This window comes from Ovis aries, chromosome 15 (assembly GCF_016772045.2).
Source record: "Ovis aries strain OAR_USU_Benz2616 breed Rambouillet chromosome 15, ARS-UI_Ramb_v3.0, whole genome shotgun sequence".
In the NCBI taxonomy this organism is placed as follows: domain Eukaryota; kingdom Metazoa; phylum Chordata; class Mammalia; order Artiodactyla; family Bovidae; genus Ovis; species Ovis aries.
The window spans coordinates 34490222-34504015 of record NC_056068.1 but is presented as its reverse complement, the minus strand read 5'-3'; the positions used below and the strand labels follow the sequence as shown (position 1 = coordinate 34504015).

Below are 13794 nucleotides of genomic sequence, written 5' to 3'. Positions count from 1 at the left end.
ATGCATGGCTTCTGCTTAGCCAGCCAGGCATGGGCCATGGAAAGCCCCTGCCCCACCTCTCTGCTTTGGATCATCTTGCCCTCCTGTTCAACCTCAGGAGCACTGTCACAGCGAGGAAAATTCCTGGGGCTCTGGGCAAGGGTCTGGGTGGGCCTTGCCCCTAGCTTCACTACAGGCCTCAGCAGGAAGAGTTGAGCCTGAGTGGCATCACCGTAGCACTCCTTGGCCCCCTGTCCCATCCTCCCCAGTGATTCGCTCCAGTCGGGCACAAATCCTTCAGTCCCACACAGTGCCAGCACTCTCCATGTGCTGAGGGCATGTGTGCATGCGCGCACACACATGCACACAGACACATGCACACACACACGCACACACACACGTGTACACATGCATGCGCGCGCACGCACAGAGTGCAGATGTGTGTTCTGATATGTACACCAGCTAGCCCCAGGACACAGGCCCTCTTCCCGGAAAGCCTGTGCCCTCCTCCCAGAGCCCCTGCATCCTACCACCACGACAGCCCTGGCCTCAGGTCTCAGGGATCCAGACTGCCCTGGCTTAAGCCAGGTACTTGGAGCCCTTCTCTCTGCGGCCCAGATGCCTCACTCCCTCCCGTCCCCCACACTCTGCCTCCTCCCCTTTCCCAAGTTCTTATTGCTCCTAGGGGTGCTGTCTTGACATCCCAGACCTGCTCTGAGCCTGGTCCCTCACCAGAACCCTCCTCCCTCTGAAAGCTGGTGTGTGAGAACGAAATTATCACCCAAGTGATAAGGATAAGTGTGTGATCCTTAGGGGGTGTCTCCCTATCTCTGCATCCCCGAGTCTCTTTCTGTTGGCCTCCTTTTCTGCTTGCAGCTATGCTCCTTGAGGGGCAGGGGGTTGGGGTGTGTTGGTGAGTGAGTGCGGGGGAGGCCAGAAGTGAGGAAGGCAAATGTGATGGGAGGCTGGACCCTGCAGGAACTGAGAGCTGAGATGCAGTCCCCAAAACCTTGACAACCTTTCTCCACCCCAAGGACAGTCAGTTGGCCCAGTGAGACCTGGGGTTCTCCATTTCTACTTTTAGAACATGGGTTGGGGCAAAGTGCAACATGCTGGGCTCTGAGGGCACTCCCTGCCCAGGGTCAGATTCCTGGGACTTAGGCAAGCCGTCCCAGTCATGCCAGCAACACCCTCCCCTCCTCTCCCCTCCCCTTCTTGGTCTCTCCTGCAGCCTCAGGTTGAGTGTCTGGTATCCTCGGTACCAAGGCTGACGTGGCCCCAGTGTTTGGGGGGTTTGTCCCGGCAGGGGTTGTAGGGTCTCATGGGAGGATGCCAGGATGGCACCCCCATGGTCAGGGACTGGGGTTGATAGTCCAGGAGAAGCTGTTTCTCTCGCAGAAAGGGGGTCCCTCCCCGACCTGCAGTCGGGGGCCCAGACCCCCTGCTCTGGGCAGTTCAGAGTGCTCCCTCTGTCCTGCCATGTGCATTCACGTATGTCTCGTCCGTCTCTGCTCCTGTGATGTGGGCTGCTCCTCTGTGGTGCTGCGTCTGGGGCTGTGGGGTCCCACCATAGGTGAGCAGGGGGCTGGCACAGGGGACGGGTGGTGGCCAAACCTCCCCCTTCCTGTCCATCAGCACCTAGGGCAGCAGCGAGGTCCTGAAAAGCACCCCTGTCTGGGTCTGCCCCGAGCTGGGACAGAGCTGCCCCTGCAGCCTCCAGGGTCTGCCCTGAGCAGCTGAGTTCAAAGCGCCCCCTGCCCCGGCCCTCCACGTCTCGCCTGCTGGCTGCAGTGGGTGTGGGAAGTGGTGTACCCCCCGGGGCAGGGGAGGTGGCGGGATTGGGACAGGGGTGACCAGGCAGGGTGTGGGCAGGGCCCCTCTGCAGGGGCTAACCAAGTTTCTGCTCAGATGCAGGGCCAGGGTGGGCAGCGGGGGGCCCTGAGTGGGGTCAGCGAGGCCCCCAGGTGGCTTAGGGGGAAGGAGCGGAGAAATAAGGGGCCCTGAGGCCAGGACTGGGTGTTCTTTTCTGTGTTGTTCACATGCTCTCTCTTTCTGTCTCTCCACTAATCATGTTTCTCTCTCTCTCTCCTCGTTCTGTTGCATGACTTGTGCCGGTTCTTGTGATTGTATTCAGCTCGTGTCTCTCACAGACCGTACCCAGTTAACCTGGGGCTTTTACCCTGAGCCCCCAGCTGGGCAGCCCCCTCTGGGGGACTAAACCCAAGGACATTCCCAGCCACCCCACCTGCCCCACCCTAGCCCTGCGTGCGCCCCCGGCGCCCGCTGCTGGTGTGAACAGTAAGTACCTTGGTGGTGCCCGGAGACCAGGGCACACAAGCCAGCCTGCTGGCTCAGGGCCGGACATCGGGTTCTCCTTGCTCCAAAGTTTAAAAAAAAATGACCCTCTCGCGGACACTCATCTCTCTCAGCCCATTTCAAAGCCTGGAAACCATCTTTGTGAGATGCTGCCCATGCTGCCATTTCATCATCGCAGGCCCTCGGGTCTAGTGGGGGCCAAGGGGCCCTGGGCCAGGGAGGGCAGGGCTCCCAGCCTTCTGGGGAGCAGGTGGGAACTGAGGGACCTGGTGACCATCTCATCTAAAGGACAAGGTCAGGGTATGAGGGGGCATTCTTGGGTGAGCTGGCGCCTCTGGCTTTTTTCATGAGTTCCCCAGGTTTGGTGAGCTGGCCACTTCTTGGCCAGTCTCTTTTCCAGCCCTCCTCTGGAGTTGGGGAGGGAGAGTATGGTTCCCAGTTTCTGAGAGCACCCCACATCGCAGAGAAGCCCACAGCCCAGGGAGGCTGGCTCCTTCAAAGAGCAGGACCCAAACACTCCCACCCAGGCTCGGCCTCTTCTCAGAGGACATGTTTGGGAGAAGAAGCAGGCTCTGAGAAGGGAAGGGGGTCTGGCTCACACCCACCCAGGCAGCCCCCTCAGCTGCCCCCTGGCCCGACCCCTGCAGGGAAACCAGCCTCAACTTCAGGTCCTCTAAAGGCTGTGGGAGCTGGCTGCCTCAGGGGCACGGCACTGGGGGGCAGAGTCACATGGAGGGTCTCAGGCTTGGCTACCCAACGCTGGGTGAGCCCTGCAGGCGGTAGATACCTCTGCTGGCAGGCGATGGCCAGTGGAGAGATCGCAAGTTCTGGCTCTCCCCCAGATGGAGGTGCTGCCTGGTAGGACTTGCTGTTTTCCCCTAGAGAAAATCTGCACAGGGCACTATGGGCTCCAACTTCCGTCCCCCTATCCACTGCCTCCTCCCTTGAACTTCATTCCCCTCTCCCCAGAGACCGTTGGGAGGGCCAGCCAGACTGGGAGGCAGGGCCAGGCTGGTCTGTGTGCGCACCTGTGTGCCCTCAGACACCCCCCCCCCCAGTGTTAGGCCGTGCCCAGTTCCCCAGAGAGGCCCCAACCCCAGTCACGTGGTATCCGAGTTACCCTGGTAACTGGCCTTTCTGGTTCAGAGTGAATTGGGGACTGAAGCCCCTGGGATTTGTCAAGAAACACACTGTACATGAAATGCTTTGCCATCTTGTACGACAGACTTTTTTTTTAAGTTCCAAAATTATGATGGGATTTTTTTTTTTTTTTTTGGATTTGCTTTACGAATAAACCTGATTGGTCCATTTCTCTTTTGACTGACTGCCTCTTTGTAGTGACATGATGTGTACACGGGTGGTGGTCCCGCCCGCGGGCACGCCGAGTGTGTGCACACGGAGAAGGATCACTTCTGCGTGTAGTTACATGATGTGAACAGGGTCACGGAGGAGGGTCAAACCGAGTGGAGACTCTCTCCAGCTTTTTGCCCCTCTTTAGCCTTTCAGAGGGCCTCCCCCTGTGCTCACACCCGTGTTGGGTCTGTCTCCCCTTGAGGCTCTCACCCTGGAGGAAGTCTTTGAGAAAACCGCAGGCTTCCCTCGTAACTCAGTCGGTGAAGAATCTGCCTGCAATGCAGGAGACACAGGTTTGATTCTTGGGTTGAGAAGATCCCCTGGAGAAGGAAATGGCAACCCGCTCCAGTATTCTTGCCTGGAAAATCCCATGGACAGAGGAGCCTGGTAGGCTACACAGTCCATGCAGTCACAAGAGTCGAACACGACTTAGCAACTAAACCACCACTACCACCACCAGGGCCCACCCTGGGGACTGAGTCGGTGCCACCCTAACCAGGAAGAGTCTGCTTGGAGGGCAGAAAGCCGGGGAGGGGTCCCCAAGAGTGATGGGTGGGGACAGAGGCCGACAGAGCCCTCTCTGCCAGCTCGAGAGGCATCCACGATGCTGCTCTTGGATTTGGGGGAGCGCCCTGCTCTGGCCAGAGCTGCGCCCTCACCAAATGTGCCCCCACACTTCTTCCCAGGTTCCTTCTCAGGCTACCGCAGAGGCCAAGACTCGTCTTTCCCACCCGAGTCCATCAGCCGCTGTTGTCTTTACACATCCATTTGCTCTGCTTTGCGGGGGACGCTGCCGAGAGGAGACGGAGGAATGGGAGCCCCTCCCAGACCTTGGCTGCTGTCACTGCCTCATGCCTGCATTCTTGTTGCGCCTGTGCAAGCTGACGAGGCCTGCTTGAGGCAGAGTGAGGTGGAAGACCCTGGCGTGGTCTGGGTGGTGATCGGAGTGGACTGAGTGACCAGCTTAAGTCTGTACGGAGAGGGAGCTGATCGAGTGGTCAGCTGCATGGGGGACCAGGAGACTGCGTGACCAGGCCTAGTCTGTATGGGTGATGGAGCATAGAGAGTGATCGGATTAGGTCCATATGGGGGTGGGATAGAGGGATCAGATAGGGTGTGGGGGGGGGGGGAGCAGCGTAAAGCAAATGACCAGAGAGGATCCCAAGGGCCTGGAGTGGAGTTGACCTTGGGGTTCGGGCGGGGCCCAGGGATGCCTGAGCAGACAGCTGGATGTGGAGGGGGCAGCCGGGCTCTGGTCAGCAGCAGAGGGATCAAAAAAGGCTGCCACTCTGGACAGGAGTGTTTCTGCGTGTCTGTCTGTCTTCTCCCTGAGCTCTGTGTCTGGCCCTCTACCCATGATCGCATCCACACCATCCTGTCTCATCGGCCCCGCCTTGGACGTTGGGCCTGGCCCCTCAGCACAGCGCTTGCTGGGCCCATCACCAACTCATCTTTTTGCAAACTTTGAGCAAACCCAGGAACCCTCCTCCCCAGCACTGTAGGCAGCCCAAAGGCTGCCCGAACGAGCTGGGAACCTCCAGCCTTGTGCCTCTCCGGCTCACTTTTCCGTCCTCAGTCATGGGCTGCCCTTTGCTGATGTCCCACTCTGGCCTGTCCCCCTCCCCCTGCACTAAACAGTTTTCAGTGTCTCAATAGCTTCTGCTTATATGTTTGAAGATTCCAAACTGAATGGGGAGGTGGCGAAGGCCGCGCTGGCGAACGAAGACTGCCCCCACATAGACCAGGCCCTCACTCCCGATGAGGGCCTGCCTTTTACGCGCTCGGGCACCCGCGAGAGATACGGACCCTGCTTCCTCTTATCAACTGGGGAGTACGCGTGCCCACCTGGTGGAGGAGTGAGAAAGGGTATGTAGAGGAGGCCGGGGTGCTCTGCGTCAGCAGGCCTGCCTCGAGCTCCTGCACAGGGGTGGGTGGGGCGGCGGGTGAGGGGTGCTGAGGGGCAGGCAGGCACACTGAGTGGGGCAAGGAGCAGGAGGAGCCCCAGGGTCGGCCCCCGGAGGTCTGAGTCCCACCCTCCCCAAGTGGGACGGCAGACTGGCAGAGAGAACCTGAGGTCCACGCAGCTGTGGGTTGGAATTGAGCTCGGGGGTAGGAGGGGACTTGAGGACAGGCTGGCCGACTGTGTTCCCCCAAGGCAGAGGGGTACCCAGAGATGTGGGAAGGTTCTCGACTTCCCCCAGGCTACTCTGGCAGATGGCAGGTCAGACCCCAAAGGCAAAGTGATCTCCCCTGTCTCTTGGCTGGGGAGACCAACAGGGTAGGCATGGGCTGGCTGGGACCTTGTGGGCCTAGCCACCCCAAATCCATGTTCTGGAAGAGGCATTCTCTAAAGAGAATCCATAGACCAGTTGGGGTTGGGGGGCAGTCATGACGAGAGAGAGGTAGCTTAAAGGCTTGGCAGTGAGGTCAGCGTCCTTGCAGAGGTAAGGTATGTGCCAGTCAGGACACTGCCAGTGGCAGATAGGAAACTAGCCGAGAGGAGGTGGTTACGTACGGCTCTGTGCAGCCCCTTCCGCTCGCAGCACCCATTTAGCGGCCCCAGGTGTGGTCAGCGCCCCCTTGTGGTTGGTGAAGGTGGAGCTCCGTGGTGGTCAGGGTTGGATCAGACCCTTGTCTTGTAAACCGACCTCCTGGGGACAAGGCTTCCAAAAGAGCTTGAGCATGGACTGGGGAGAGGTTTGGGGCGGGGGCTCAGCGCACCCTAGGGATCCAGGCTCCGGACACTGAGCAGGGCCTGGAAGGTGGAGGAAGCCATACTCGGCACAGCGGGCTGGCTGGGCGGCTCATGCATGTTGGGGAGCAGCTCACAGGCTCACACAGGATGGTTGCATGCTGACTGGGGTGAACAGGTTGGGCTAGAGAGTTGGCTTTTTAGAGCAACAGTTGGTATAGCTGGTGGCCATTCACAACTGCTCCAGTATTTGAAATGGTTCAATAATATGCGAGGAGAAAATAGAGAATTCAAAATAAAGGGCAAACCCAGAAGAGGAGAGGCAGCCCACATGGAGTCGGGGAAGTCCTTCTGGTGCTTGGTGTGCTCTCCTGATCCAGGCTGGCCTCTGCTTCCTTGCCCTGCCTGGAGGGCCCATGGACCCCAGTGCGGCATACCACGCTCCGCATGGTGCTGCATGGAAGGGGGGCTGCTGGCCTGGGGGCTGCCTGCCCCATCCTCAGCACCTTCCATGGATAGGCCTGAAGCTCCCCTTCACAATCGGCTTTCTCCCAAGTGGAGGCTCTAGAAAACCAGGATCAGGGGCAAGCCCAGGGGATGGGAGAGGAAGGCACGTAGAACTTTCCCCATGGCTGTGCTCTGCTGGTAAGGTCTCATGGGGCTGCCTGTCTCCCTCATCTTGAATGTTAGATCAGTCTGTGTGGCCTGAAAGAGCAGATAGGAGAGTTTCTTGACTGGGCTTCCGGAAGCCCAGGGTGTGTGGGACAGAAGCAGCCCGTAGGGAGCAAGGAGTCCGATGGCAACCACTGTCTGCAGGTGGTACCCACTCCGCAGTCCCCCAGAGGCACTGAGGGTGGGGAGCCCCCACCCACATCCACCTGGTCCCGCTCTCATGGAGTCATGACAGCCGCTGAGGACTTGCTTTTCTCAGGATAATGCCAGGCCATGAGCTGTGTGCGGGGTAGAGAACAGTTAGGGGCTCAACCCATTCCCCCAGGAGGGAGAGAAAGAGGCGTGCTGGGCTGGCTCACTGCATGGGAGAACCAAGCCAACTGGAGAAGATCCTGCCTGCCTCTGCATGCGGCTGTTCGGTCTTTCCTCCTCCTTCCTTAAAAACTAAGTACCAAGCGGGATGGGAAAGCCAAGAAGAGAAGCTCAAGTGTTAATTGTATTCTTTACATACAGATCTTTGCAAAGAAAGCCCTGTCATTGCTAAGTATATGCCGACAGAGGCTGTGAGAGTGACTTGACCAGGCGACTTGGCCCAGGACACTGGTGGCTATTAAGCATCTGGGTGGACCTGCAGCCCCTCCTCGCCCTCGGACAGAGTAAATTCACGCCATGCAGGTTTGCCGGACGAGTCCGAGTGGCCCAGGCCTTGTACTAGGACGGACGTAGCTTTTCTACGGCCAAATGGTAACCGACCGTAGAGGATTTCTTTTCCTTCTTTTCCTTTTTTTTTTTTTTTAAAAAAAAAAAAAACAACAACTTTTAATTTATTCGGGGAGGGGGTGGGATGGAGGGGTTCCTTAGCATGACTTGCATGAAGTTCAACAGAAAACCCAGCAATCCAAACCCACGAACCCACCCCCCAACAACTGTATGATTACCCTAAACCATGACAACATGAAGAAAAACAAGCAAGAGTCCTCTATTTTCTTTCAAAGCTCTTTCTTTTTATACATGTTGTTGGAGCCAAACTGTAAAGGCGTTCGGTAGAAACCTGTACGGTTTTTTTGGGAGGGGAGGGGAATGAGCAGGGTGGGGGCAGGAGTGGGGATGAGTAATGGATTGCTTCCCTTTTGTACACGGAGATTCGGAGATTCGAGAGTAAAGGTTCCCAAAAGGGCAGTTGGTCAGTCGTTGGTCATATTGACCTCACCTTCATAGTTCATCTCTCACGTGGAAACTGAAAACTTTGCTCCAAGTAGAATTGTGGAAACGCACTGCCGCCTTCTTCCCTCTGTTTGGCATGCTTGCGACCCAGCGGACGTCTCCCCAAGATCCCTGACAGCGGCTAGTCTAGGTTGATTCGATCATCTTAGCAGTGTGTAGATTCAGTGTGACCAACTCTCATAACAAATTGTTCATAGTAGATAATCAACACCGTATGGATTTTTCAAGTGTTCTTTCAGAGCACCAAAAAAGATCAGGACTGTGGGAAGGCCAGTCCTCCTCCACCTTTATCAAGGCACAACCCGGCATTGTATGCAATTTAGTACTTCAGAGTTTAACAAAAAAACAAACAAAAAACAAAAAAACTGCATGCCCAATGTTATGCAAAGCGATTCTAGCATGAAATAAATTTTGTATCATGGTTTCTGTATAGTCTAAAGCAGATTTGTTTTCCTGAAGCAATCGGAGGTTTGCAGAGACGCAGTTCTGCATCTCGAATAAATATAGTATTTTCCCAACAGAAACAGAGGACAGTAGCTTGGCTTTGGTCTGATTCTAAAATTAGTGGTGGGGTGGGGGGTGGGGAAGGATGATATTTTTGAAAAACACATGCTTGAGTTGAAAAAAAAAATGCAACATCTCAAGCTCTCACTGCAGCTCGCAACATTCCTGGAAAGAGAGCAATGCTGCTTTAGTTCAGCACCCTCCCCTCCCTGGGCCCTGGCCCTCGATAATAAAAAGCTGACTTTGGACATAAAGCATGAATTTGGGTTTTTATTGCCTCCAGCAGTGTCGCAACTCGGTTCTGGGCCCCTGGTCGGGCCTTCTGCGGCTGGGCTGGGCTGGGCTGAGCCTGAGCCCTGGCTCCTCTGGTCTCAGGGACCCATCCAAGGTGCAGGCTGTCCTCTCACTAGGAGAAAGCCAGGACTGCTCTGACCACCCCACCCTGCCCCTCCCCAGATCCTGTTGGTTGGGTGTGGAGGGAGGCAGCCCTCAGGAGGAATCAACAAAAAAGGCCTTGACCTAAGACGGGCCCATCCTCTGGGGATTCACCAACATGGAAACGTCTCTATGGATCCTGCCGTATTCATGACCCTTGAATCTGGTTATGTGGAGTTTCTAACCCCTGCCCCTGCCACTGCCCTTCATGTAGACCATGGTCACCTCCCTCCTAGGGCCATTCTTGAATCTGATGGAGCCAGAGGCAGGGGTCTGATGGGTCTGAGTGCCCCACCCAGCTGTACCCTTGCTGGGCACTGTCCGGCAGCCACCCCATCACATACCCCTCATTCAGCCTGGTGGCATCTTGGAAGGGGTGCAGGCCTCTCCTAGAGTCTTGATTTGCTCACTTGGTCTTGATTTGCTTGGGTATTTCATTTGGTTTTGGTCAGGGGTAGGGTGGGGATCGGAGTTCCAATTCTTAGAGAATCATTAGAGAATCTCAGGTGGTAAAGTCCCTAATGGTCATGGCAGGCCACCTCTGAACACTTTACAGATGAGAAATTGAGGCCCAGATCAGGGGCCTCTGACCAGGACCACACACAAGTGGAGGTCAGTTCCTCCCGGATTTCCATTCCCTCGATCCCTGCCAGTATGGCCAAGTCAACAATCATATGGTGGGTAGAAGTCTGAAGGTGGGTGTCGAGTTCTCACCCAACAGTTTCTCATCCCCTCTGAGCACTTACCTCAACTTCTCAGCTCCCTGTGCAGTCCAGCCACCAATGAATAGGGAGTGATGAGTGCAGCAGTGAGCAAGACCTCTGCCCAGGGGTCACGCTGCCACAGAGCTGCCTAATCCACTCCACCTGAATAACAGCCATTCATAAGCATCAGGACAGAGAGCCAAGCGGTGTCAGCAGCTGCAGGGAGGCCAGAGTTCCCTCGACCTGGGGTCCGTCCTGGGAGAAGTGCCTCTGGTGGACTCAGGTGGGGCTTGGCACGAGGCCATTTGGAATAGGGGTTTTCAGGGACACGGGAGCTGATGGGGAACAGGGATTAACATACACTGAGCATCTGTCATGTGCAGGACACCCGAGACAAGCTGTCTGATGAGGACCCACAATAACTCAACATGCCCATTATAGAGGCAAGAGAAGAGGCACAGAAAGATAAAGTCACTGGTTCAAAGCCACGCAGCTGATGAATGATGAAGCTAAGTTTTTAACCCAGGTCTGACTCCAGAGCTTAGGTGAAGCCATCTCAAGTCCTCATTGAGGACTTCCTGGGCCTGGAGGTGGAATTGATTGGAACACCGGAGTTATTGGTCCTGAATACCAGGGTCCTCAGGCCATGGGTGTGACAGAAGGGCTATTTACCTGCTGCTCTGAGCTTTCCATGCACATATTTGACTACCTCAATTTCCCGCTTAAACACCTGTTGTCCTGAGAATGAAGCCAGAGTTCCTTAAATTGGCTGGCAAGGCCCTCCGGATCTCCTCTCGCAACTCTCACCTCTCTGCGCTCTGGTCGCTGGGGAATTTGGACACTGCCCTTTAGGACCTGGAACCCCCTTTCCACTTTCTGACTCACTACCCTCCAATTTCTATTTATCACTAAGTCACTTCACTCAGAAGTGGTGGATGCAGGTGGAGGGCTTTACTCTGAGCCCCTGGCCTGGGTTCACCATTCTCAAGCACAGCCTCATCAAATTTTGACCTGATAACCCACTGGGACTGAAGGTGGTGCGGTGTTAAGGGGAGCCGGAGTGCCTGGGAGGGGAGCCTGTGTGGCAGGTTAGGATGTAAACATCCCCAAAACCTGGTATGTGGCTGCCCTTCAACAGTCATTCCAGGAACCTCAGACCTAAGACCTGTGAGCACACAGGGGATCTCACTCCCCTCTCTTTCTTCCTTCCCTCATTCTCATAGGGCAGCATGGTGGGGGGAGGGGGAAGGCCAATCAGCTTAGTCTAGCAGAAAAAAAATCATTCTTAGAGATCAGTGGGCATTTTCTCAAGCTGGCTTCTATGGCTCATTAGCTAATCACCGTCAAATGATTGGCTATCCACAGCATAGTTAACAAACATTTGTTAGAGATGAAGGCAGAGGGTGGGTGGGGGTGAGGGCATCTTAGAGCTCATGCGTTCAGCCTTTCCACCCTATGGTAACCCTAAGTGTGTACTGACCAGCTCATTCATTATTACCCATTGGGCACGTCCTCTGTCCCAGGACCCGTCCTTGGTGAAGGGTTCCAGAATCAACCAAGACCTGGTCCCTTGCTCATGAAGAGCTCGAGACCTAGTAGAAATGAAGGGCTTGGGCATCTACAAGTCTGTGAATAACCAATAGGGTTCAGAGGACCCCAAAAGTCTGGGAGACACTGCCAACAGCCTCTCACCCCACTGAAAGCCCTGGGGCTTTCCGGTGCTGCTCTGATCCGGCCAGTGAGCTGACATGGAGAAGCCTGTCCACTGCTGTTACCAGAGGGGACTGAAGGGTCCGAGGTGTCGTCTACTGCCAAGAGCCATTCATTCTGGCATGAGTGGATTAGCTGGGCTCCACAGGCTTCTAAGAAGAGTCTGGCTCAGGTTCTGAGGCTTAGGGCCAGTGCACCACCTTACCCTGACTCAGGCTGGGAAGGAGCCCCACGATCTTGTGCCCACAAAGAAGCCTTGGCAGGAGCATGAGGGCTCAGCAGCAGAGGCTTCAGGGTTCAGATCTCTTCCAGCAGGTGCCAGAACAGGTAGGGAGAACTCTACACGGCTGTGCTGCAAGACAGACTGCATGTGGGTTCCTCAGGCATGGAAACCCTGTCTAGAAGGTACGGGCCTGAGGACTCACCCATGTGGGGCTGCCTCTGATGCAGACCATTCAGCCTGTAGGATAGCAGGTGGCAGCCAGTAATGGTGGACTTGCTCCAGTTTGGGTCATTTCTGGGCCATCCGATTACTCCATCTCAGAAGGCTTGGTCTCCTTGGCAAGACCAGCTCAGTGTCCAGACAAGCCCTTCCTTCCACTCTGGAAGTGCTTAGAGGTTGTACTGGCCTCTACTGGTCCTGAGATGTGGGAGGACCAAAGGCTTTGCTGGCCAGCGCAGTGATGTAGACTCTATGCACTGGTGTTCAAGGTCAGCCACTGGCCATGGGTGGTCTCTAGGTGCAGGCCTGAGGAGCTCAGGGTGGCCCTCATCCCCACTCTCCTGAGTCGAACCCCCTGCTGATCTCAGGACCACCCCTTGTCTGTACTCCTTTCCTGGCTCAAAGTACTGGATGGGTCACCTCTCGATTAGGACCCTGGGTCAGAAGTGAGGTGTGTGACCTTAAGATGGTCCCTTCCCCTTTTGGGGCCTCTCTTTTCCCACATGAACAACAAAAATGTTGGATAAGAGCAGTGGTTTTAAAACTTTTTCAAGGACCTCTTGTCAAGTGAAATCATATGTGAAGCCAGGTTAAAATGATGCTGCTGTGAATAAGGTTGAGGCGGGGGTGGGGGTGGGGGGTGGGGGTGGGGGCGGGGCAGACCTCTGTGTAGTGGCTTTCCTTTACCCACAGCCCACGCGGTGGCCACTGTCAGGAGGTTGCTCTCAGTCTCAGGAGACTGCTAGGGTCTGGAATACAGTTTAGAGGCCACTAGGCTAGAAGGTGATTACAGTCCTCCAGTCATGATGTTCTGGGCCTTTGTAATATTCTCAAGCCTTTGGAGCCTAGCATTCGCAGATTCAAATGCTCTTCTGAGTCAGAAGGAGGCGCTGTGCAATGCACCACAGCCCTGGCTGGCTGGTTGGTGATACTGCCCCTCAGGGAAAGCCACTTTCTGAGGCCTCTGGACAAAGGCCTGCTGGCAGTCACAGCAGAGGGAAAGGTGCCATGGCCCCCAGAGCCATAGCCGCCACCAGGGAAGCCTGAGGCCTGTGGTCTGGCCTGGCCCCCATTTCACCAGAAGGCCCTCTTCCTGCAGAAGCCAAGGGCCTGGGGGGCAGAGCTCAGGGGTTAGGGCTCTGGATGCTGCTTTCCCTTAAGTTCCCCCCCCCACAGGGTCCTGGTCCCGCACCCAGAAATACAGCTTGGCAACTACAGTCACACAGACTGGCTGCAGAGTCCTGCCTGGCTCAGAGGAAGACACTGACCTTGGGAGTTTCATTGGTTCTGAAGATTCCCTCGTCTGGCCCAGGGGTCTCTTTGGCCTGGTCTTTCCAGAAGTCTTGTCTCTTCCTCCACTTACTCATCTACACTTCCTCCACTCCTGCTCCAGAGCCCTCTCCCTCGGTCCCAGTCACCAAGGGAAGAACTCCATCCTGTCCAAGGATTCAGTCACCGGATCAGGGTACATCAAACCAGGGTACCTTGAACCAGCAGACTGTATGCTCTGGATGCTGAGAATGAAACCCCAGAGCTGAACTTTCTGTCCCTACCAGTTAGGGACAGGCTGGAGACTTCTTGCTGCTTCCTATGTCCTTGGGTAAAGACCTCTCATGCACTGGGTAGAAATGATGTCTGTTTCTAGAGCCCAGACACCAGGCAGGCAGCCACCCATCATTCTGGTCTTGTCGGCCCACCTACAGTGCCTCCTGAATCCCTCTCAGGATTGCTGCAACCTGACAAAGCAATTGTCCAGGGACACG

The 13794-nt window shown here is 55.9% G+C and overlaps 1 protein-coding gene across 2 annotated transcripts in view; it reads left to right on the top strand.

Annotated features, from left to right (window-relative positions):
* KCNC1 (potassium voltage-gated channel subfamily C member 1) overlaps positions 1 to 8994 on the top strand; it is a 43780-nt gene extending 34786 nt beyond the window's left edge. Inside the window, exons 3-4 of one of the 2 annotated variants that reach the window (XM_004016119.6) lie at positions 5326 to 5514; positions 7526 to 8994. In XM_004016119.6, the coding sequence (XP_004016168.1) occupies positions 5326 to 5514; positions 7526 to 7590 (254 nt within the window). In that variant the 3' untranslated portion in view covers positions 7591 to 8994. Of the gene's footprint in view, positions 1 to 4334; positions 5515 to 7525 lie in introns of those variants that run through there. The other variant, XM_027979352.3, reaches the window with a different exon arrangement.
* Positions 8995 to 13794: the final 4800 nt, after the last annotated feature.